Source organism: Dendrobium catenatum, unplaced genomic scaffold (genome assembly GCF_001605985.2).
Source record: "Dendrobium catenatum unplaced genomic scaffold, ASM160598v2 fragScaff_scaffold_817, whole genome shotgun sequence".
Lineage (NCBI taxonomy): Eukaryota > Viridiplantae > Streptophyta > Magnoliopsida > Asparagales > Orchidaceae > Dendrobium > Dendrobium catenatum.
In genome coordinates, this window is record NW_021319279.1 from 257,879 (window position 1) to 281,571 (window position 23,693).

Sequence of the window (23,693 nt, forward strand, 5' to 3'; positions counted from 1 at the left end):
TTTATCAGCACTAGATTAAGGTTTTCTATCTGCTTCAGGAGAGAGCAAAAGGAGTTGGGGTTCTCTGCGTGCTTCAGGAGGAAGCAAAAGGAGTTTGGGTTCTCTGTCTCATCGAAGTTAATGAAAAGGATTCTGTAAGGGCTTCTCCATCTTGATGTGGGAATAAAAGGAGAGACACTACTGTTTTAGTGCAATCCTCAGAGGGTGCATCCGAGGAGTGGACGTAAGTCAGGTTGATCGAACTACTATAAAATTTGGTGTGTTTTTCTTATTAATGTTCCACATTTGAATTTCTGCACTTTAATTTTTTATGGTTGATTGTATGGTTAAAATTTCTGCTTTGTTTTGTGATTCGCTTCTGCATCAAGGGTTGATCTTGTTTGTTTTAAAATATTCAAAAAAGGTTTCAAAAAGATTTTACTTTTTCTTTAAGAATTTTTAAAACCACCAATTCACTCCCCTCTTGGTTAACGTCAGGCTAGTTCATAAGGGCTTAACAATCCTAACGAACTTTCAAAGAGCATAAGCCAGTAACTTATGCTCATTAATAAAAGATATCTAATAAAATAATAATAAAACTATCACATAATCACATATTAATAAATTTATAATCAAAATTAATCAAGCATATTATCAAGATTTAATTGAACTTGTTCATCAACTTTAAATGATAATGTTCATTATCATAAACAAATTAAGAACAAAATTATTTAAACTTGTTTTTTTAATCAATCAAGCCTATATAAAAATATTTAAGCTCAATCGATTAGTTAATGACATAATGACAAATAAGCTTTAATCGAGTCATAACATAAATTATTTGTGTATATGTCATTTAGTTCTATCACTTTTATGATGATTTTTTTTTTGGAAATGCAAATTGCTTTAAAACAGGAAGAAAAAACTATTACAAGCTAAAAATTAAAAAAAAAAAACTAAAAAACTTCCATTTCCAAACAAAGGGAAAGGAAGCCCTAAAGAAAAGCAAATACAGTATAGAAAAAGTGTATATGCAAAATAAAAAAAGACAATAGAAATAAGATCCACTAATCCTCACTTTGAACCATTTGGGGTGTGACACCAAATTTTTAAAACAACCAAAAAAGATTGGTTAGTATCCCAGAGTTTCCAAGCAGATAAAAAGTAACAATTAGATAAAGTCTCAACTTCCATTACTCTAAAATCATAATGCAAAAACACAAAATTGATAAACTGAAAATCAAGAGGCCAAACATCCACCTTGTCATTACAGACACAAACCAACAAACTCATCAACGTAGTCAACCCACTGACAGACAAGAACTCTAAAATCTCCATTCCCTTCAAGTCTTCAACAATCACGACATGATCTTCAAATATCAAAGTAGAAGCATCCATTGGCTTAGTTGGGATATAATCCCATCTAAAGTCTTCACCAATGCGTCAACAACAAACATCTTGGATGATTCAAACAAAGTCGACAAAGCAATAACAACAGTTCCAACATCAAGAGGCCAAGATACGACCTCTACACTACTAAAATCATATGAAATGATAATCATCACCACACACATCACCATGGCAATCGAAAAACCAATAATATTCAATTCCTTCAAGTCTTCAACAAACAAGACTTGATCTTCATAGAACAAATAAGTAACATTCTTAAGCCTTGATGGGATAAGCTCCAACTTAAAGCTAGCTCCAATACGTCTAGGAGGATCAAAACAAACTTCCATATACGAACCAAACAACACTATATCAAACACTGCAATAACTCCGGCTTCACCAAACAAAGCCTTCCAAATAGTTGCATAACTAGCAGCAATCATAACAAAACCCGCACGAAACAAAACAGCTTCCTTAATAGTATAAGAAAATTTGAGTAATCTGTCCACAACCGAAGACAGCAAAATAACCAACAGGACTGCATTATCTCCAAGAATATTCAAAAATCCATATGAAACTGGTTCTTCTAAATAGAAAGATCCACCACAAATAAAAAACAAATTTTAGCCAAGAAAAAAATTTGTTCCAAGAAATATTGTAGGCAATGACGAGCTAACGAAAAAAACTCCTCCAAAAGCATACATAAATTAGTGTCAAATATAGATACCCAAATGCTAATTTTGAACAAAACACATTGTTCACTTCTTTAACTTCTATGAAATCATTAACAAAGAATTTGAGGACCAATTAGTCATAACTTAACAACTTTTGCTAAAAGTAAGACATAGGTTATAAATACTCACCTAACCCACAGTTTAAAACTGATGTGTTGTGCATTGCAATCTTACATTGGTATTTTAATTGTGTTAAAAGCGATAAATTGTATTATACTACATGCCCACTTCCCCTTATCCTTACAACTAAAAGCACTTTATTAAATAAAATATTTCTGAAAATCTCACCAAACTTTTTCCACATTTTAATAATTAATAACCAAGCCTTGATTTATGAACTTTCTTATTACTTTATATTTTAAACCAAAAATACAATATCTATTTGATAATTATTATTTTTTACTATTTTCAATAAAAATTTTATATTAGAAAATAATTTTCTACACTATCTTTAAAAAATTAGAGAGTCGTCTTAGATGGTTTGGTCACAAAAAACGACGACCTTCCGATGACCCAATTAAGAGAGTAGAGGTATTAGATTTGCCTTATATTAAGAAAGATAGAGGCAAACCTAAAAATGTTTGGTTAGAAAATATTATGAATAACCTTTCTTTATTAGATTTAAACAAAAAATTGACTTTTAATAGAACACAATGAAGAAAAAGGATTCATTTAGCCGACCCCACGTAGTGGGATAAAAACTTAATTTTGTTGTTATTGTTGTACTATTTTTAAAAAAATTATTTTTTCTACAACTTTACAAAACAATAACAAATCTATTCCAAATGAAACCTTAAGCTTCATTTAGAACATCTTTCTTATTGCTTTCTAAATCAATTTTTTAATGTAAAATTTCATAATTTAGATTTTTTTATACAAATTTATTTTAAAAAATAAAAAAAAATCATCCCAAATAAATCATATCTCTCAATACAACATATCTGAACTCCACTTAACGAACTCAACTAATGCAAAGTACTTACAATTAACTGCTTTTCACTAAAAAAAAAAAAAAGAATAAGGTGTTCCAATACACCTAGTCCCGTTCCAACGTACAAGGAGGCACAAAAAATTCATAAATTGTCAAGAAATGAACAATAAACGACCGGGTACATATTTTCTTATGGCTCATTTGGTTGCTTGGAAGTATGAAACTATCAAGGAAATATATACAAATATGTATACCCTATAAACCTTCGCAAATACCATGAGTTCAATTCTTTTTTTTTTTCTTTCTACATAAATAAGAATTTAACTCAAAACATAACATAATAAAGAAAATAAAAATTTATATAATCGACCACAAATCGTGGCATAAAAAATTAATGTTGTTGTTGTAATAAAATGAATTCGACGTAGTGGGATAAAGACTTGATGTTATTGAAGTAATAGTATAATAAAATGAATAAAAAATCATTATTTATTAAATTATGCTTTCTAACATCAAGCAACCAAATTAGACCTAAGAGAAAAATAGGTGAATCAAGGCTGCCTCCAAGAATAAAACAGGACTGATTATTCAGGAAACCAATCAAACTCTGATAACAAAATGTCAAGATAGCTGCTCCTAAACTGAAGAAAAATATCTGCTAAATGACCTCAGAACACCTTATTTGATTAACATCAATTGCTTACATACAGGGAATGTTGTTTATCAGGTAACCTTCAGCATAGGTTCTTGCTATTATTTCCTTCTGCAACAAAGAAAAAAATAAATATACAAATGCGGATTAAACAGCAAAGCGGAAATTTTTCTAGGAAAACATTCGAAAAGAAGGTAAAAAAAAAGTTTATGTTGAGGAAGCGTGCAGGGTTTAAAGATTCTGATTAGAAAAAATCTGCAGAGTTATGAACAAGGGGAAAGAAGTTTCGTTATATGCTAAAAGATGGAAAAAAAAAAAAACTCTTAACGAGTTACACTGACCATTAATAGTAAAATGCAATATAAATCTCCTGCATCTAACAAATTAAAATCATACGAGTCACTTTGTTCCTTAAGTATCCGATTTGCCTTGGTGAATAAACACATGCTCCTTGATAACAACTCTGATTATAATTTATAATAGCCAAACCCATAACCGATTAAAGTGGCCTGAGCCATCGAAATAGAATAGTTTGGCCAAAAAAAGACTCAAGAAGCCCTTACATCGTCTGATTAACTACAACCTTTTATCTGCATACATATTTAGTCTAACCATTTTTGTAATGTTTTTGCATCATAGGAAACATGTTATGCCTACCACAAGTAAACAGTGCATGTTGAATAATTTAAATTTTACATAGAACGCCTCACAAGCAACACAAGAACATCAATAATATCTAGGAAGTTTTTGAATTATTTCTCTAAAGCGTAAGAATTTTCTGATGCATATTCGTGGAAGGAATTATAAGAGATGTTTTTCACTACCTGAATTTGCGACGTGACAAGTCCAACACCCTGATATGCACATTGTTCAGAAGCAGTTAGTGTAAAAAGTCCAAAATCTGTCCAATCAAAATTGGGATTGAAATACACACCTCAAATCTCTTTGTCACCCAAGATACTTCATTCCAGCTTCTAAGGTGAAAATCTTTGCAGGTAGGAATTTGAATAGATTCGACATGCTGTACGAGTCTCAATCCGCCTACAAGAACAGAAGAAATGTTGAGTACAAGGTTAACTCTGTGGCATTTTGGAGATTCACCCTATTCAGCTCAAAATTGAAGGAGATCATTGTATTCGGAAAAAAAAACACTAGAACCATTGTAAAGATTATCAATTAATGATTGCCAAAGCAGGGGTGGAACCAGGATGGCTAGGGAGCACTCGCCAACCGAAAATTTGTCATCACCTTAATATTATATAATCCATTAAAAATTACAATTATGTTAATTCAAACATATAATTTATATTTTTAATTTATTATTTTAATTTATGATCTCATTTTTTTTTTAAATTTTTATTTTACATCATATGAGAGAGGTTTATAAATTAGAAATCAGATTTGCAAAGTATCATAAGGAAAATCAAAAAAACATCTTGAATGCAATATATTTGGTATCATTAATCAAATAACTTCAAAAACTAAGAGAGAGATGTGGGCTCCGAAAATTCGGCCTCGGCCTGCACTCGCTTTTCTTATTCGGTGAGGGAGTTTTAACGAACTAAGTTCCGGGGTAAATTTTGGAAGGCAGATGGGTTTGTAGATAAGACACTACCCAGAGATTTCGCCCTCATTTTGTGAGGACTTTATGATCTGAGTTCTGGTTTCCTATAGGCGCAAGCCCCTATAGTTAATTACCCCTCCCGATCACGAGGGAGAACTTTCAATTAAGGCTAGTCGTCAATCAGATACGTATATAATACGCTTGTATATGGCATAATAGTAGCAGCATGAATTTTGGGGATTTGAAATTTGGAAATTGGGTCTTGGAATTTGGTATTTTGAATGCTTGATATTTGAAAAATTTGAAGGTTTTGATTATTAAAAAAAAATAGAAATTGCAACCATCCTATACTTAAGGAATGTGGGGGAATGGATGATGGGCCCGATCAAGATCCTATGGTTCGTCTCCGGGCCAAATCGTGGTCCCTGGTCTACTTAGTCAGAGGAGGTGTCGACCCACCTGAAAAACGATCCTTGTCAGCCAGCCATGGGTTGCTTCGTCCAACGGGTACCTGTAGACCTGGGGCTGGGTATTTTGCCTAAGGGGGACAAAATTTAAATCCACCTTAGCTAACAGGGCTTTTATGCCCTATCGATCATATCCTATTGATTCATAATCTCGAGGATTTAACGCCAATTAAGAGCGTATTGGCTCTGGCTAACCGCTATCTGTGGTGCCATTTGCGGCAAAACCACTCGGTTCAGAGGGCCCCCGGGTCATAACCGTTTACACTGCATGCCATTTGGCGGCGAAACTGCCGGTTAGAGGACACGTACCACGTCCTTTTACTGCAAAGAGATTGGTTTTGAAGGAATGGATCTTCTAGAGATATTTTCTGACTAGGCATTTGCTCTTTGTGAGTATATTTATTTGAATTGTTCACCCTCGACAAACTGGTTTGGCAGGAGGGTGGATTTGGATTTTGGCTTTAAGTAAAAACGGATGGATGATTTCAATTTTAATATTTTGAAATTTGAGCTTTTTGTGGAGCCTTTTTGGATTTTGGATTTTTGTGGGTATTTTGGGTGGAGCTTGGAATATTTGAAATAGACTTTGGATATTTGGGAGACATTTTTAAAATATTTGGGAACCCCTTCTGGTTGAGATCTGCATTCAACAACGGCCAATTCAACGGGGTTGTTCGAGCCATTTCTCTTATGGATCAAACCTTGTCCAACTTTTGTCGGGCTGTTGACAGAGGATTGGGTTTCGTAGGCTTTTTGCCTTTATTAGTGAATTCATATTGTTGTAGGGCCTTGATGGCCTAATATGAATATTTTAGAGCAAATATACCAGTCGTACACAAACTTTATATTTGCTTAATGGTTCGATCCTGTCGACTTTCTATTGACCTGTATAGAAGGATCGTTCGAACCAGAGGTCTGAATTCACTCTGTCACCCGCGCAGCATCCCTAGACGTGTGTAACCAATAACACGCTCGTCGGGGCCACTTGCGGGTGTTGAATTATATACCCTCTTTTTAAGTGTATCTAAGGTGTACCAAACTCAGTGCATGTGCGAGGGTATTATTAAACATTTAGTTTTGAAATCTAATTGAGGCGAGCAAGCTTATCATTTGAATGCGACAACTCCCCTTGAAAGTTGTACCACGCCTCTGTCCGCTTGTAATGCATGTTGCGGATTCCGATGGCGTTGCGTGGCAAATTCTGAATAGAGTTGTTCGCTGCTTCATAACAGGTAGACTGTCGTGCACTAACTTATTGCTTCTCTGCGGTGAAATTTGTAATGCACTAACGAATCTCCTGCCTTTTTGTAGATGCTCGCATCCATTGTAGTTCTTTGGCATGTTATTCTTAGGTTGTAATGTAATATTCGTAGTGGAGCACCAGTAGAGCTCGTGGGACTTGTAATCTGTCGTATGCTTTTGCATTTGTTGTAGTATCTGTGCTCACGTAGTACAGTCCGCCACTGCGTGTATGTAGGTAGAAATAGATGTTTTCCTTCACATACTGGAATCGACTTCAGGATAACCTGCATTTACTGAGTCTTTCTGCATCTACCCATCAGTGGCCGGCATGTTGGCACGTACATTTCTTTTTAGAAAATCGAATGTGTTGCAGATCTTTTGGTTGTTATATATGAGTAAGGAGTCGGTACACCTTACAACTGTTCAATTCTAATAGTTCCAAAAATTTGGGACCCCTTTTGGGGCCTGGGGGATTTTGTCGTTCTACTATGAGCTCCTAGGAATGTTTTGTAGAAGAACATGCTCCTGCAATCAATCCACCTTTTCAACCAATCTCAGGTGGTGTTCTGAATGAATTTCAGTTTGCTTGTAAAGGGACGGCTCCTCCTCATTGGTCTCTCCGTATTGGCACCGGCTCATCACAGGCCAATCCTGCAGGGGTTGACGTAGGAGTTTGTGCATCAAGTCTTGGTAGCGCATTTTGAGTCACTGTTGAATCATATCGAATACCTCTTGTAGTTTGAGTTTCCTTGCACATGATTTCAGGCTTGAATTCATCAAGTCTACCAAGTCCCACTTTAATGTTGTTATAGCACGAGTTTCAAGTACAAACTCAGAGTCAAGTCTTGGTTCGGACTTGATGTCATTTGCTTGAGTTTGATTTGAGTCCTGATTTCATATTCAATCTGGTTGAGTTTCAAATTCCTAAAGTAGTCTTGAAAGTCCAGTCTCTTATCACTTTAAGTTAGAGTCTTTTATTTCCATTCGTTCAAGTATTGGTCAAAATACAGTTCAGACTCAAAATGAGTCCTCTTCTATCCGTCCGAGCCCCCTGCAGTCTGAGTCTTGTTTCAAGTTCATGCTCATTTTCATTTTGGATTTGATTTTCAAATTTTTGAATTTTCATTCCTGAATTTAGGGTCCCAGAGTCCACCGTTTCTTGGTTCATGGTGCTTTGGTTCTTGTTCTTTGAGTTCAAACCAGGTCCGAGTGTGGATCGTACATTCACGGCCGAATTCGGCAACGCTCCGGCCGTCTCCCCCCGTTTAGGGAAACTACGAGAAACTGGGCCTTTCCCACCACGCGCATAAAGGCGTGTAGGCAGGTGGTCCTCTGACGAGGACACCTCGCGGCCAATGATTTTTTTTGTCTCCCACCACGCGCAATAAAGGCGTGTATGGGGTCTTTGACGGTAACCCCTCCTGTTGAAAATGACACAATGTTGCTTTCCCCCACCTCGGGGTACTTATAAGTGACCCCGCCTCGCCGTAGTTGTGCACCGGGGTCCATCCTACCACGCGCCAATAAGGGCGTCTATAGGACGAACTTTTCGGTGCGCCAAGACCGAACAGCCGAAAGTAGAGTTTAGGCCCCCCCCGAATTTTTTTGGCCTTCTCGCTTCGTCGTAAGCATCAGACCGACGTCCCAAATCCTACGACGCGCAATAAAGGCATGCATAGGAGTTTTTCCGGTCTGCTGCAAACATGACGCGGGAAATCTGAGTTTAGAGAGTTCGTACCTTCGGGGTTTCGATGGTGGCGGTTTAAAAATGCACAGTTTGCTTTCCCCCCGCTCGAGGGTACTTAATGAGTGATAACTGCCTCGTCCGTGTGCCGCACCGGGTCCCTTTCCACCGACGCGCAATAAAAGGCGGTGTTATAGGGCGGTTTTCCCGGTGCGCCACGAACACCGATAGTAGAGTTTAGGTGTATTCCCGCCCTCGTCGTAGACGTCGGACTCGGGGGTTCCCAATCCCACCACCCACAAAAAAGGCGTGGTATAGACATTTCCGGTTTCCGCCGCACACAACGGAAGCTAAAATCTGAGTTTAAGAAGATCGCTACCTTCGCGGGGCTTTGGACGGTTGTCGAGGCTAAGGATCGAGGCAAGGAGAGAAAGCAATTTTTTGTTTTACGTTTATTATTTTATAATTATTACCTTTAGTATAATAATAATTAATTAGAATAATTAGGTTTTAATTTAATTTATAATTAATATATGTTAAATTAAAAATAATTATTAATATAATTAAACATAATATAATTAAATTAATTAATGGGTTAATTAATTATGAATAATAATATATTATTAAAAGATAATTTAATTTTAATTAATCTTTAAATTAATTAAAGATTAATTCACGATTAAATATAACAATCATAATAATTTTCATTATATCGATAAAATATTTTAATTAATTATGATGATCAAAAATTAATTATAATAATATAATTAATGTAATTATATTCAATTAATTAAATCACTAATTATATGATTAATACTAATTAATATTATTAAAATAATAATAATGAATAATATAATCATCAATAAAATAAATTCCCTTTCCCTCTAATTCACTTCTCTCGTTTTGGATGTTTTTAACGGGATTGCCGGAAGAGAGCACAGGAAAGGGAAAAGTACCTTCACAGCAATTGAGTCTCTCTCTGTTGCTTGTCCGATCAAATGAAGTGGTGAATCTTCCAAACCGACAAGGAAAGAGAAGCCGTCCGAGGAGCGAAGTCGCGGTAGCAGGATAGAAGGTAGGATCGTTCTTCCTCTCTCTCTCTCTCTCTCTCTCTCTCTCGTCTACGGATCAGGAGGCGTATGGAAGATGGAGTTGGAGCGCGATGTGGAGTTCGGGTTTGCTACGGCTTGGAGGAGAGGGGAGCTCGGTCGAGGGAGCTAAGCCGAAGCAGCCAAGGGGTCGGAGAAGCCGCGTGAAAGGGAGGAGGATCCCGCTGTCTCTTCCGATCAAAATGTCGGAGCCTTCGGTCCGACTGGAGGGGATGTCGACGAAGGGCGAAGTCGGACGGCAAGGAGGAAAGGGCTCGGCTAGGCAAGTCTTTCTTCCTCTCCTCTCTCTCTCTTGGAATCAAGGGAGGCGGTGGAGGTCGGACAGAGGAACGAGAGCGACTTGGAGAGGGAGGAGCTCGAGATCAAGTGTGGAAGCGTCGAGCAGCCCCCTCGCTATTTAACAACGATTTGGGAGCTCGATCGAGGCGAGCTCGCGGGATTTGGGAAGGATTTCCGGGAAATGACGCAAACGGCGCCGATTTCAGCTGGGAATCAAGGGAGGCGGTGGAGGTCGGACAGAGGAACGAGAGCGACTTGGAGAGGGAGGAGCTCGAGATCAAGTGTGGAAGCGTCGAGCAGCCCCCTCGCTATTTAACAACGATTTGGGAGCTCGATCGAGGCGAGCTCGCGGGATTTGGGAAGGATTTCCGGGAAATGACGCAAACGGCGCCGATTTCAGCTGAATTCGCGGTAGGATCCGACGGGTATAAGGTTTGTACGTGGGATTTTTGGCTTCTTCTTTCTTTTGCTCTTTCGGGTTTCATCCGGAGGTCAACAAGAGAATGGGATTTTTTGCTCCAAAAGGTGAAGCTATTTTGTGAAAAAAAAAACAAGATATGCATATTCTAAATATACATATTTAAGAGGTCGAGAACATTCCCGTCATAGAAATGATACTATTACAGTAGAACATCAATATAAAACTGATAGCTGAGAGTGCTAAAAAGAAAAAAAAAAATCAATATAAAACTGATATTTTCAATACCATTATAAATTCACATTGCAATAAATGAACAACATAGTTTAAGAACATGTTGCAACACTATTGATTCTCAGTTCAATATTGAATCCTTAGGATGGATATCAATCATTCCAAATTCAAGATATTTGCTAGCTTGCAAATAAATTTTATCCTGAAAGTTCCACAGAACAAGAAAAGCTACATTAAAAATTGAATTAGAACATTTTGAAAGTGAAGCTCACCAGAATCAAGTTTTAAAGGATCTCTCAAGAAATTCTGATTTTAAGTCAGATGTTGGAAAATATGAGAAAACTGATAATACATACTCTTATTGATCGATTGATTAGATTGATTCTAAGGGTGGGTTTGGGACAGATTTTTCGCTACTGTACTTTACCAAACGCAACCGAGAGGTGGTTTGGGAAGGCCTGATTGTGCTCCGTTCTAAACAATTTCACGTCCTGCGGTTGCTTCTCACGTCGGGAAGAAGCCTCCTGCGGTTCGCCTGCTTCCCGCTGTTCGTAGATATGATAAATACGTTAATGCCCTTACTGCCTACGAACTGCACAATTTTCTTCTTCATCCTCGTAAAAGTTCCTCTATATCAGGTCACTCCTCTCCTTCCGTCTCATCTCACTGTGCTCGGCATTCGCTCGCCGTTTTCGTATTTCTCTAAAATCGCAATTGCAACAACTCCTGCCTTCGCCTCCTTCCCTCTTGACGGATTTGAAGTCACACCTGGACGATGATAGGAGCTTGCTTGCGGCGAAGGTTGGCTTTCTTCCTTCCTTTTAGCTGTCAACTCCCAAGCCTTAGCCTCTCGTCTCCGCCACCCTCGACAACGTTTTTGCTTGTTGGATCGGAAGTTAAGCAAAATGGGAGTTCGCTCACTGTGACGCGATCGGAACCAAGACCGATGATAGGAGGTTGCTTGCAATGAAGGTAGCCTTTCTTCCTTCCTTTAGCTATCAAACCCCAAGCCCTAGCCGGTTGTCTCCGCCACCCTCGACAAGTTCTTGCTTGTCGGATCGGAAGTTAAGCAAGGGAGTTTGCTCACTGTGACGTAACCATTCTTTTGCCCTTTCACATGTAATTTTTTTTTTTTTAAAAAATGGGTTTTCTTTTAGGTGTTAGATTTCTGTTAAATTGTGAAGGTCACCAAAATTTAAATTTTTTTAATACATATCAGTGAATCAGAGGCACAAGCTTTCCGTTCATTGATTTTTTACTGTTTCAATCATTTTCTGATAGAATTTTGTGAGGCTGCTTTCATGGAATCCATCTCTGAATTGATGGACCGTTATCTTGATGAGCTTGCTGAATGATCAAATTATGATTTAGATAGATAGATATTAACTAGATGTTTGAGAGGCATTTTGTTATTGAAATATGCGCATATGGTCTTTATCTACTGCCCCCCCCCCCCTGTTTAGGTTAATTTGGTCATGCAATGACTGGAACTTAGAAGGGGGAGGAGGTTCTTGTGCTGCTGAGCTGCAGTTCTTATCATTAAGATTTCTCTTTCTTCTGTTTTCTGAACAATTTTTTTGTTCTGGGAGAGGATGGAAATGAGCTTAAGATCCTTGTAATTTTGTCTCATTTTGGTGGTGCTTTTGGCAAGTAGAATAAATTGGGATCATTTTATTTCCCATATGGATACTTTTGCAGATTATTTTGAGTTATGTGAGATTTGGTGATGCTTTTTTTGGTAATTGTGATAAGAAGCATATCCTGGAAGGTTGGACCTCCCCTGAATAGGAGAGATTTTCTGTGCGGACACCGGACCGTCTAGAGACGAATTAGAGCGCGCAATATCACCCGGTAGACAGCGAATAAGAACCATATATTTTTTCCTCTTTTTTTCATTTTACATATTGAGAGGGTGGAAATGAGCAAAATGAACCATATCTTTCTTTTTGGTTTTTCATTTTACATATTGAGGGAAAGAGCAACAGAGAATAAAAAGTTTTCTTTGAAAGTGGAGTTACAAAACCCCAAGAGATGTTCCCTATGCGCCTAAAATTCAAAATTTTCTATAATGAGGTTCTAGGATTAAAATTGCTTGTAGTTCACACGCCTAATGGCTTACATTTTCTTATATTCACCATTCAATGGGACCTCCTTCACATAGAAGGATGTTCTCCCTTCATGAAAGGAGTATGAGCTCAGCTAGTTTAGCACGTGTATTGATAGTTCAAAGATGATGTGATTGCACTCTTTCAGTGTAGATAGATGCCACATATTTCATATTTAATTTTTATGCATTGCATCACCCTTTAGATTTCATATCAAGGATATTTTCTAACAAAGGAGGCATTCTCCTGAAATTGTTGGCCACGCCTTGTATGATGGGGATGACTTTTAGCATGTAGATAATTGCATATATATATATATATATAAATGGCATGTCTCTCCTATCAACCAGCAACATATGTAACAATTGGCAATGATTTGCTTGACTAGTGTAGAGCTAAGCATTCAGAATTTTCAGTAAGAGATTGGTTGAGTAGTAGTGTTGTTAGTTGTCTTGGCCGCCTATTGATTCGTTCTCACTTAGTCAGGTCCGTAGAGTCATTTGGGCGTAGTCACCCAGGACATTCGCGTTGAACCCTTCTTAGGCATTAACTCAGCTAAGTAATTGTGTAGACGTGTTTATACAAAAATTGTGTCAAGCAAATCCTCTCAAGTTTGCTTTGAAACTAGTTTTTATATGGTCCCCTTTCAAATATATTATGCCTTATTTGAGTTTAACCAAGTTGACCACAGTTATACCTAGTGCATTCTATCCAACTTGATTAATTTGGTATGATGATATGTGTCAGTCATCGACAAATGCAACCTTATTGACTAGAGTGAGTAATATATCGATTGCTTGCCAACTTAAGAGAGCAATCAAGGACTTGATTTTGAATTCATAAAAATTTTGCACTTGATTTATCTGTCTAAGTGTACAGGTAATTTTGTTGTTGAATCATAATGTTTTGAGCACATTTCTTATAACTTCAATGGCTGCCTTCACAGAAATAAAATTTAGTCTATGTTGCCTAAATGGAGAATATCTTCATACTTATGCCTTTGGCTGTTTTATGCTCGTCGTTAACCAGGAATGGATCCATGTTCTCATGCTTGTCACTTGTCTCATTGTCCTGTGTCGGGAACAAGTGAAGTGAGAATTTTCATTATCATGCATCTGATTTAGAGGATGTTACTATTATTAACATTACAATCATGCAGCTAATTATTTATGCTTCCTTGCTACGATCTATAGTCCCATTACAATTTCTAATTTTGATTTATTTTAGTTAATATTTGTTTCATCAACCCCGTCTTTAAATAATAGTTCTACCGCTATGTCAAGGTTCCTATAAGTATTGCTGCAATTATTTCTCTATATTCAATAAGCACATGAAATTTGATATCTGTTTGTAATATGATAAATTATTAGAATTAGTTAACAATTTGTTAAAATAAATTTTTTTAAATTCTAATCTCTCTTCATTATAGAGATTTTATAGGGGAAAGAGAAATCATGAAACTCTATTTTATTTATAGTTGATAACATGATGAAAATCATATGCTTGTTCCCTAAGTGCGACTTGGAACTTGGAAGAATTGAATATAGAAAATTCTGTTAAGAGCAAAAGTGAGCCCAATGTATTATTCTGAAGTCAAGTTCACTGTATCAATCTTCACACATAATTTTACAAATCTTTACAACAACAACAACAACATCTGGGAATTTGATCCCAAGAAGATCTCCTCTGGTTAGTGAGAGAAACTGTTAGTGAGAGAAACTCTGGGAATTAAAAAAAAAAATTTCCGTTGTTTTTTAAATTTGTCTTCTCCCGTGGTTTTCGCGGCTTGGTCGGCGGTCAGTTCTCCGCCGTCTCGCCGGCGGGATTAGAAGATGGAGATGGAGGGGAAGCCTCTGTCATCTAATGCTTGGGAGAATATCCATAGAAGTCTCAACGCTCCGGTGCGAGCGTCTTCAGATGTTTTCAATGGAGGACAGAAGAATGGTTCAATGTTCAATAGCCATTTCAAGGAAAAGCCTCTGACGATCAAAGAAGGTGGATTGTTGAAAAACAAACCGATTCCGATGGTGACTAGTAAAGGAAAGGAGATTTTCAAGGAAGACGATTTTCTCAGCTTGAAGAATTTTAAAACAACAACTAGATTCAAGGAAACGATGGAGAATTTCAAAGGAGAATCTTCCAAGTCGGCTGGAAAGATTAATTTCAAAACTACATCTCTCCCTACCACTCCAATTTCCTGTAAAATTGTGGAGTCTTCCCCTGATGTTATCATTAAAGCAAATGTGAACAAGGTGATTGAAGAATTTCCTCTACTGGCTGATAAACAGGGAAATGGTGATGAAGCTGTTAACAAATCTAAAGATGATAATAACATGAAGGTTGTAAATTCTGCTTGGTCAAAGAGACAGAACATAAGGGTGGATAAATTAGATCTGGGATCATTCCTATCTGATGATGGAAATACAGTCCAGCTTCACGCAGAAAATGAAAGCATCAATGCTAAAAAACTGGACAGTGCTTTGGTGGTGAAATCATTTGGTGACAACTTACTGTTTTCTTCCGTTTGTATTGAACTGAGAAAGCAATGGAGCAGATTTGGAAAGTTTCATATAACGGGTTTAGGCACTGGATGGGTGCTTTGCTCATTCGAAAATCCAGAAACAATGGAAGAAGTTATGACAGGAGGTCCTTGGTATGTTAAAGGGCATGTGGTGGAGTTAGACAAATGGTCTCCCTTGTTCTCTACAAATTCTTTGAAAGGGATTTCAGCTCCCTTATGGATAAGATTACCTAATCTTCCTTTGCAATGTTGGGATGATATCAACATTTGTAGGATTGCATCGAAGGTGGGAAAGCCATACTTGCTTGATGGAAACTCATTTCAATGGGGTAGAAGAGAATATCATAGAGTTTGCGTTCGTGTGCCCCTGTATGAGAAATTACCACTTGGAGTTTGGGTGGAAGGCTTATATGAAAAATTTTTCCAGAAAATCATTTATGAAGGCATTTCAAAGTTATGTTATGAATGTGGCTTCATTGGTCATACCATAACAGAATGTATGAAATTTAAAGATAAGAAAGTTTCTTCCATTGATGTTCCTGTTTTGGATAAAAATAATCTAGATCAAGACTGCTCCAGAATTGAAGATAGCTCAAAGAAGCTAGAAGATGATAATAAATATGGACCGTGGATACAAGCAAAGTATGGTAAAAAGAACGTTTCTGGAAACACTAGAAGAATGACAGGTACTCCTTTTAAACAAAGAGTTCCTTAAAAAAAAGTTTTTGTTCCAAATAAACAAATTTCTTCAAATGAACAAGCTCTACAGTCATAAAATGATGGTTTGAAGAATGCTCTGAACATTTTTCCTTCTGTAGAAGAAGTTTGTGTTCATCATGTAGAAGCTTTTGATTATGAAAATAGTGTTGAAGATCAATCTAAAACAGCTCAGGTCCCGATTCTAAACAAATTTGATATTCTTTCTAATATGGAAGATAATCTGATAAATGAGCAAGGGAAGGAGAAAGTTGATAAAGAAGTTGAAGAAGGGGAGATATTACCTGATCTATTTACTGATGCTAATGAAATTGCTGCTATAAAGATTCAAGAACAGATGGTACGAGCCGAAGGACTAAACAAGGAGATCAAGACTGTTGAAAATTCTTCTTCAGCCAAGAAAGTCAAGTTGCTCAAAGAACTGAAATCACTGGGATATGGAAATATAGTCAAACATAACAGAAAGTTGGAGAGTGGAAGAAACAAAAAGGGTGGGTTTCTAATCAATGACTTCTCTAGCTTTTTGGAACTGTAGGGGGCCAAAAAGAGAGAGGCCGCTCTATATCTCAAGGAGGTTGTTAGAGAAAATGATGTTTTTTTTGTGGGAATAGTTGAAACCAAAGTTAGTACATTGGAGAATTTACAGATTTTGAAATTTCTGGGTGACAAATGGGAATCGTTTATGGTTCCTTCTACTGGGCTATCTGGAGGTATTTTGGTACTTTGGAGGAAGGATGTAGCAGCTTTTTTAGTATTGGAAATTTCTTCACAAGTTATCATTGGTGATCTTGAAGTTGTCAATAAAGGATGTTGGCAAGTCTCCACTGTTTATGGAAGCAGGAGTATGGTGGAAAGGAAATCTCTATGGGAGATTTTAGAAAAAAGGTTTGATATTAATAAACCAGCAATTATTGGAGGAGACTTTAACTGTATCTTGTCACAAGAGGAGAAAAGAGGAGGCAAAAAAATTATATTCTCTCAAGGAGCAAAAGATATGAAGATGTTTATGAACAACAATGACTTTCATGAAGTTGGATTTATAGGACCCAAATTTACTTGGTGTAACAACAAAACTGGGGGAGGACGCATCTTAGAAAGACTGGATAGATGCCTTATTAACTCTTTTGCTATGAATTCTATTAATCTAGCCTTGGTTAAACATTTGTCACGTATAGCTTCAGACCACTGCCCTATTGTTTTGGAGATGTTCAAACCGGTGGCTTCTAACTACAAATGTTTACGCTTTGAAGATGTATGGAGCACTTATCATGGGGCTTTTGCTATTGTAGAAAATACATGGAAGAAGGGTGGAGGAAATGATCCAGCAAGTTCTTTAAACCTGAAGTTTAAAAGGACTCTTAAAGCCTTATTCTATTGGAGTAAGGCTAAATTTAAGAGTTTAAATATTTTGAGAGATTCACTGAAGAAAGCGATTTATGATTTACAACTTGAAGAAGCTGATGGGATGCTCACCGAAACAAAGCTGCTACTACTCAGATCAAAGGTAAATGAATTAAACACTACTTTGGCTAGATTAAATATATGGTGGAGGCAAAGAGCCAAAGCTAGATGGTTAGAAGAAGGTGATACAATTTCAGCTTTCTTCCATTCTTTTGCAAATGCAAGGAGCACAAACTGGATAAATCAAATAAAAAATGAAGATGGTACTTTCACGGATCAAATCAAAGATATTGATATGATTTTTACAAATTTCTTTAAAGCCAAATGGAGACATAGGAACAGTAAACTAGATGGATGGCCGCAACCTGTTGCTGTGTTGGAGAAAGAAGATCAACTCAAATTAGATGCAGTTTTTTCAAAGGAGAAACTTCAAGAAGTGGTGAACAACTTGGGGAAGAACATCTCACCAGGAATCGATGGAATTACATTCTCTTTTATCAAATGCTATTGGAAGGTAATTCAACTTGATGTTTGGAATGCTATTAACATGTTTTTCAAAACAGGAATTATGAATCAAAACTGGAAGGAAACATTGATTGTGTTAATTCCTAAAGTGCAAAATCCAGTTTGTCCAGAAAATTTCCGTCCAATTAGTCTTTGCATGACTACGTATAAATTAGTAGCAAGAATGTTGTTGAATAGGATGGAAAAGGTTATACACAAGGTTATTTCCAATGACCAAGCAACTTTCTTAAAAGGGAGATCATTGAACGAGCATGTTCTTTTGGCTCAAGAGGTATTCAACAAAATTCGACATTCAAAAGCTAAGAAAGGATTTTTGGCAATCAAAGTCAATATGAACAAGCTTATGATAGCATGGGATGGCAAGCTTTGAGGCAAGTCCTTCATTTTAAATTCCCTAACAAATTTTCGGATTTAATTATGAATTGTATTTTAGATCCAAAATTTTGTCTATTGATTAATGGGAATAAATCAAATAGGATTGAAGCTAAAAGTGGGTTTAGACAAGGATGTCCTCTATCCCCATTTCTTTTTATTTTGTGTTCACAAGTGTTATCGGATGCTATCTATCAAAATGGAAAGAAGATGGGTATTCAAATTGCTTCTAAAGCACCAAGAGTGTCTCATTTGCTCTATGCGAATGATATACTAATTTTTTCTGAAGCCAACTTGAAGAAGATCAAGAAAATAAAAAAGACTTTGAACAACTATTGCAAATGGACTGGACAAAGGGTTAATTTCAATAAATCTATGATGGTGTTTGGCAAAACAGTGAAACAAAGGAGAAAGAAAGAAATTGAAAATGCCTTAAAATTCAGTTCTGCTATAGAAATGAATTATCTTGGTATTAAGCTTACGTTAAGGAGGATGGTAAGCTCTGATTATAATAAACTAATGGAAGTTGCTTTAAATAAGCTGAATATATGGGGAAAGAATTTTGTCTCATTGGAAGGTAAAATGGTCTTATTGAAATCAGCTTTCTTATCTCTTCCAATCTTCCTATCAACTCTTTCCTTAGTGCCTTTGGGGATCTTAAAGGAGTTTGACAAGATGTGTAGAGCTTTCTTGTGTAATAAGAAGAATGGGAATTTGGGTTTGCACTATGTCTCTTGGAAGGAGCTTTGTAAACCAAAACAAAAAGGAGGAAGAGGTCTCTTTTCAGCGGTTGAAAAAGTGGGTCATCTTAGAGCCAAGTTTGCTTGGGAATTTTATATGAAGCCGGAATCATTACTCAATTGCATCCTTAAAGCAAAATATGGGGATGATTTATGGAAGAATCTGGAAACAAAAGGTAGTTCTTCTAGTTGGAGAATAATTTGTAATGGAGCTAAATTTCTTACTAACATTGTAAGATGGAAAATCTGCAATGGGATTTCTATTAACTGGTTGAAGGATGCTTGGATATTGGATAGGAATATATCTAAATGGCCTACTTTTGTTAGTAACATGGAGATTAACAACTACAAACTGGAATTCTTTTTGAAGGATGGAGAATGGAACCTGGAACAACTTCAAATGTTCTTTGGAAAGGAATTAATTGATCTCATATTAAAAATTCCCATCTTTATAAATCAAGGAGCGGATCAAATTGACTTGAAGAAGAAAGCTTCTGGTTGTTCAATAGCAGCTATCTCTCAGGCTTATTTCTATAAAGAAGATGAAAACTGTGAATTGTGGAAGTGGTTCAAGAATGTTAAGCTTAGACCAAAGGTTGAGTTGTTTTGGTGGAGAATGTACAAGAATGCCATCCCAAGCTTCACTTTCTTATTTCACAGAAAGCTTACTTCTTTCACAGGTTGTCCAAGAGGATGTATAAAAGATGAAGATAATAATCACATTGCTGGAGAATGTGATAAACTGAAGAAGGTTATCTTTTGGCTCAACAAATGGGGATTTCAAGTTCCACAATTTGTTTGCTTTCATAACTGTTTAAAAGAATTGGAGAGAATGTCTTATAAGAATCCATTAGTGGTTAACATTTATTGTAATGCAGTCTTTCTTGTATGGAAAAGCAGGAATCTGTTAATTCATTAAGGGAAGAAAATGATCGTTATATTGCAGTCAATTGCCTACGTACTTCCCATTTTATGGTTTTAAAGGTGAAGTGGAACATTGGATTTTGGCTACCAATTGCTTCTATGGTATTAATTGCCATGATCTTTTGTTTCTAGGGATTTTTATCTTAGTGAAATATCAATCATCATTTTAATTGTAGAATTCATCAAAATTGAATGAACGGTCATGAATAGCTAACTCTGGGTGGAATGCCCAAAGCTTTTTTTAATTTAGTATAGATAAATGAATTCAGAACACCCTGAAAATATCAAGTCCGCATTCATAGCTGTTTATTTTATGAGTATTTGCATCATTTCAAATCATCATCCTAGGGATCCAAGAAAAATCAGGATAAAGGACATAAATAAAACTTTCAATGTTGTTCATAATATGCTTAAAAAGAGAAAGAAATCAAATAGCTACAAACTTATCCAACTTAAATAATAAACTCTACTTTAAAATCTGAAAAGGCGACAAACTTTGATGTATGAAGAATATTGAAAAGTGCTAATACTCTTAATAATCAGCTAGGAACAGGTTAATGCAACAATTTAATCTCGCAAAATCTTGAGCAGTTACCACCATCTTTAAGTGTCTGGACGTATGATGTAAGGAGCCAGTGATAAAAATAAGTCTGATGGAAAAAGCTTAGTTTACATCATTGATTGGTGCCTTGATTGGTGCCTAGTTAATGTTGTATATATGATGCCTCGATTCATCCCAATATAGCCGTGAAATATCTACATGATTCTATATTTCAAATCTACGGTCAGGGATTGGATTACAAAGTCCAATCAGAACAAATGTTACTCAATATGACACGGATCTCTTAAATTCTTACTGCTAAAGCTAAAATCCCTTAAAATTAATCTAATTAATAAGGTAAATCCACGATGAGACATAGCAATAATTGACTACTATGTGACTTAAATAGAACTTCTTACGAAAAATAGCCAGCAATGTAAAAGAAAAGAAATTTAGAGCTTAAATTATGAAAATTTTACTAGTAATAAAGGACTCCTTCCAAAGTTCATGACTTGACCATGATGGCGCCACTTCTCTTAAGGGAATTCCAATGCTAGAGCAAACCCTACATAATAGAAGAATAAAAAACTCAGTACAATGTCTTTCTTGCATCATTTAAGCACTGGATATTTGGCAAATGATGTGGTTTATCTGGCAGCGTTATTTTCAGGCCAGTAAAACTATTTACAGGAGCTGAGATGTACATTAATAGAGATTACCAAAAAAAACCTAATGCAGTATAAGGTCCCCATCACATTACCATGCCCAAATATATGACGAGATGACAGATCAAGGCTGCATTCAGATCAAGCTAGCTATTGATTCATATTTAAATATAGGCCAAATTTTGGGAAGCAGCAGCTTATATGGGACTTTTAAAGATTCGAGCTGATTTTTAAAAAAATTTAAAAAACAGCAAATGCGCTCGATCGGTTGGCGCAGTCTTTGAGAATTTGAATGCGGGATGATGTTGAGCGCATTCTTTGTTTTTTTTTTGTTTTCAAGTTCGCAAGGTAATCCGTGCAAATAAAATTTTCGTTTTCAGTTTAGTGTGTTATTCCATGTTTTGTTGTTGTTTGCCAAATTAGAAAGTGTAGAGAGAGCAGGTGTTATATTCTGACTTTTTTGGTTGGGAGTAGGAGTATTGTGTAGTGGCCTTTGGTTGTAGAGTTTTAGAGGTAATTTGGAAAATAAAATTTTAGTTTATTAAATATAATATTTATAAGAGCATGGTTTTCAAAACCGGACCGGCCGGTTCGAGCGGTTTAACCGCGAACCGGTCCGGCGGGCGGTCCGGGTTGCCAAATGAACCGGTTGCAAGCGAAACCGGCAAAAAACCGGTCAAGAACCCGGTTGAACCGGTGAACCGCCGAACCGGGCGGGTTTTGGAGAACCGGTCGGTTCTAAGATTAGCGAATCTCAGCCGTCCAAAAATGATCACACGCATGTAATGAGGCTGGGAATCACTCCTGACGCTCCTCTACCCTAAATAGCGATTCAAATATTCAATGGATTCATTGTTCGACTGTTCCTCTGCTCGCTCGAAGTCGACGACTAAAGCAGCGGCTGTTCCGGTGTTCCACTACTCGCTCATCGACCGAAGCATCCCAACCGCGGCGAACTCCTCCCGTCCTCCGACCATCCCATCCGCGGCGAACTCCTTCGACCATCCCATCTGCGGCATCCTCCTACCGTGAGATTTAATTTTGTTTTTTTTTTTACAACATTTTTTTCTCTCTTTGAATTAGTTGGATGACTTCCTTTCTTAATAACAACAGCACGATCATCCAAGCCGCCGGCGAACTCCTCCGACGATCCAAGATTAATTAAAGATTTGTTGTTTGTATTTAAAGATATGCTTCTATTCCTATAACTCCTTGTTGGTATTTAATTATTTGTTGAATGTTGTAATTATTCTTTCATTAAAACAAATTTTGTATGGCAGATGAATTTTGAAATGCTTCTGGCAAAACCAAGCAACACTGCAAAAATCCAAATCATATTATAGAAAGTTTCTTCCTCAAAATCCAACACTTGACAAAAGGTATGCATTCAAAAATTGTTTACAACATTCGATTTTTGCAGATATGGCTTGCGGCCGACGCGTGGCTAACCGCCGCCACCAATCATTGGCGCCGTCACGCGGTTTCTACCCCGCGAATCCGAGCGTGCCATCTGTCCTGCCGCTCCGTCATTTGACTATAAAATCATTTTAAATTCTCTTTTTATTAACAGAACTTCAAAAAATGATATTAAATAAAATATAAAGTCAAAAAATGAGTATAATATATCAAACTGTTCAGAATTTTGTCTAGTTTATTTTAAAAATAAAATCAAACTGTTTTGATTATTATTTTATTAGTAATTTAAGAAATACATAAAATGCTATTTTATTTTTAATTAAATATAAATAGGATAATTTTATCTGAAATTTGGCATGAATTTTTTTAAGTATATGACTGATTTCCAGAAATTTTTATGTATTTATTTGAGCTATGTTTTGATAGTTATTAAATGTGCAAAATAATTACATTTATATGTGTGTGTATGTGTATTCATGTAAGTGTATACATATACTTCCAAGATCTGTACTAGAACATTTTATTTTAGGTAACAACATATATATATATATATATATATAACTGTAATTAAGAGGCTGTTTGGTACTCTGAAAATAAAATGCAGTGTAAAGTAAATGTAGTATATCTGAATGTTTTGAGATTATTTTGTTATCTGCAAAATAAACGAAGGAGAATTATTTCCCTTGTTTGATTAGATAGATCCAGAGTAAAGTAAAAGCAATATTGTCATAACTAATTTTGGCATTACAACTAGCTAGTGTACTTATGAAAGCATTGAGTGTATACTTAAAAAATAAAATCAGTGTATTTATTTATTGCATTATCTTATTCTAATTTTTTTTAGATTATAAGATATAATATTCTGCTGAGAATGTCCTGCTATGAATTGAATGCATTGGTCTGCTATGAATTGAATGCATTGGCATAATGATGCACCACCCAAAAAAAAATTATCAAACTCAAAAGCCCACTACAGACTCTAGAAGAGCTGAGAGCAGGCCATAGCTGGAGCACATTGCACGGTTTCGAGTGCATGCATCCAAGATGGCAAGCAACCCCTTAACCATTATGGATCTTGGAAATT

At 36.4% G+C, this 23,693-nt stretch overlaps 1 protein-coding gene across 3 annotated transcripts in view; it reads right to left on the reverse strand.

Annotated features, from left to right (window-relative positions):
* Positions 1–3,496: 3,496 nt before the first annotated feature.
* Positions 3,497–23,693, reverse strand: part of LOC110109581 — a 68,130-nt gene continuing 47,933 nt past the window's right edge. For all 3 annotated transcript variants that reach the window (XM_028696689.1, XM_028696688.1, XM_028696687.1), the window contains exons 5-8: positions 21,008–21,093; positions 4,620–4,726; positions 4,510–4,539; positions 3,497–3,796 (exon numbers count right to left, since the gene is read on the reverse strand). In XM_028696689.1, the coding sequence (XP_028552522.1) occupies positions 3,734–3,796; positions 4,510–4,539; positions 4,620–4,726; positions 21,008–21,093 (286 nt within the window). In that variant the 3' untranslated portion in view covers positions 3,497–3,733. The remainder of the gene's footprint in view (positions 3,797–4,509; positions 4,540–4,619; positions 4,727–21,007; positions 21,094–23,693) is intronic.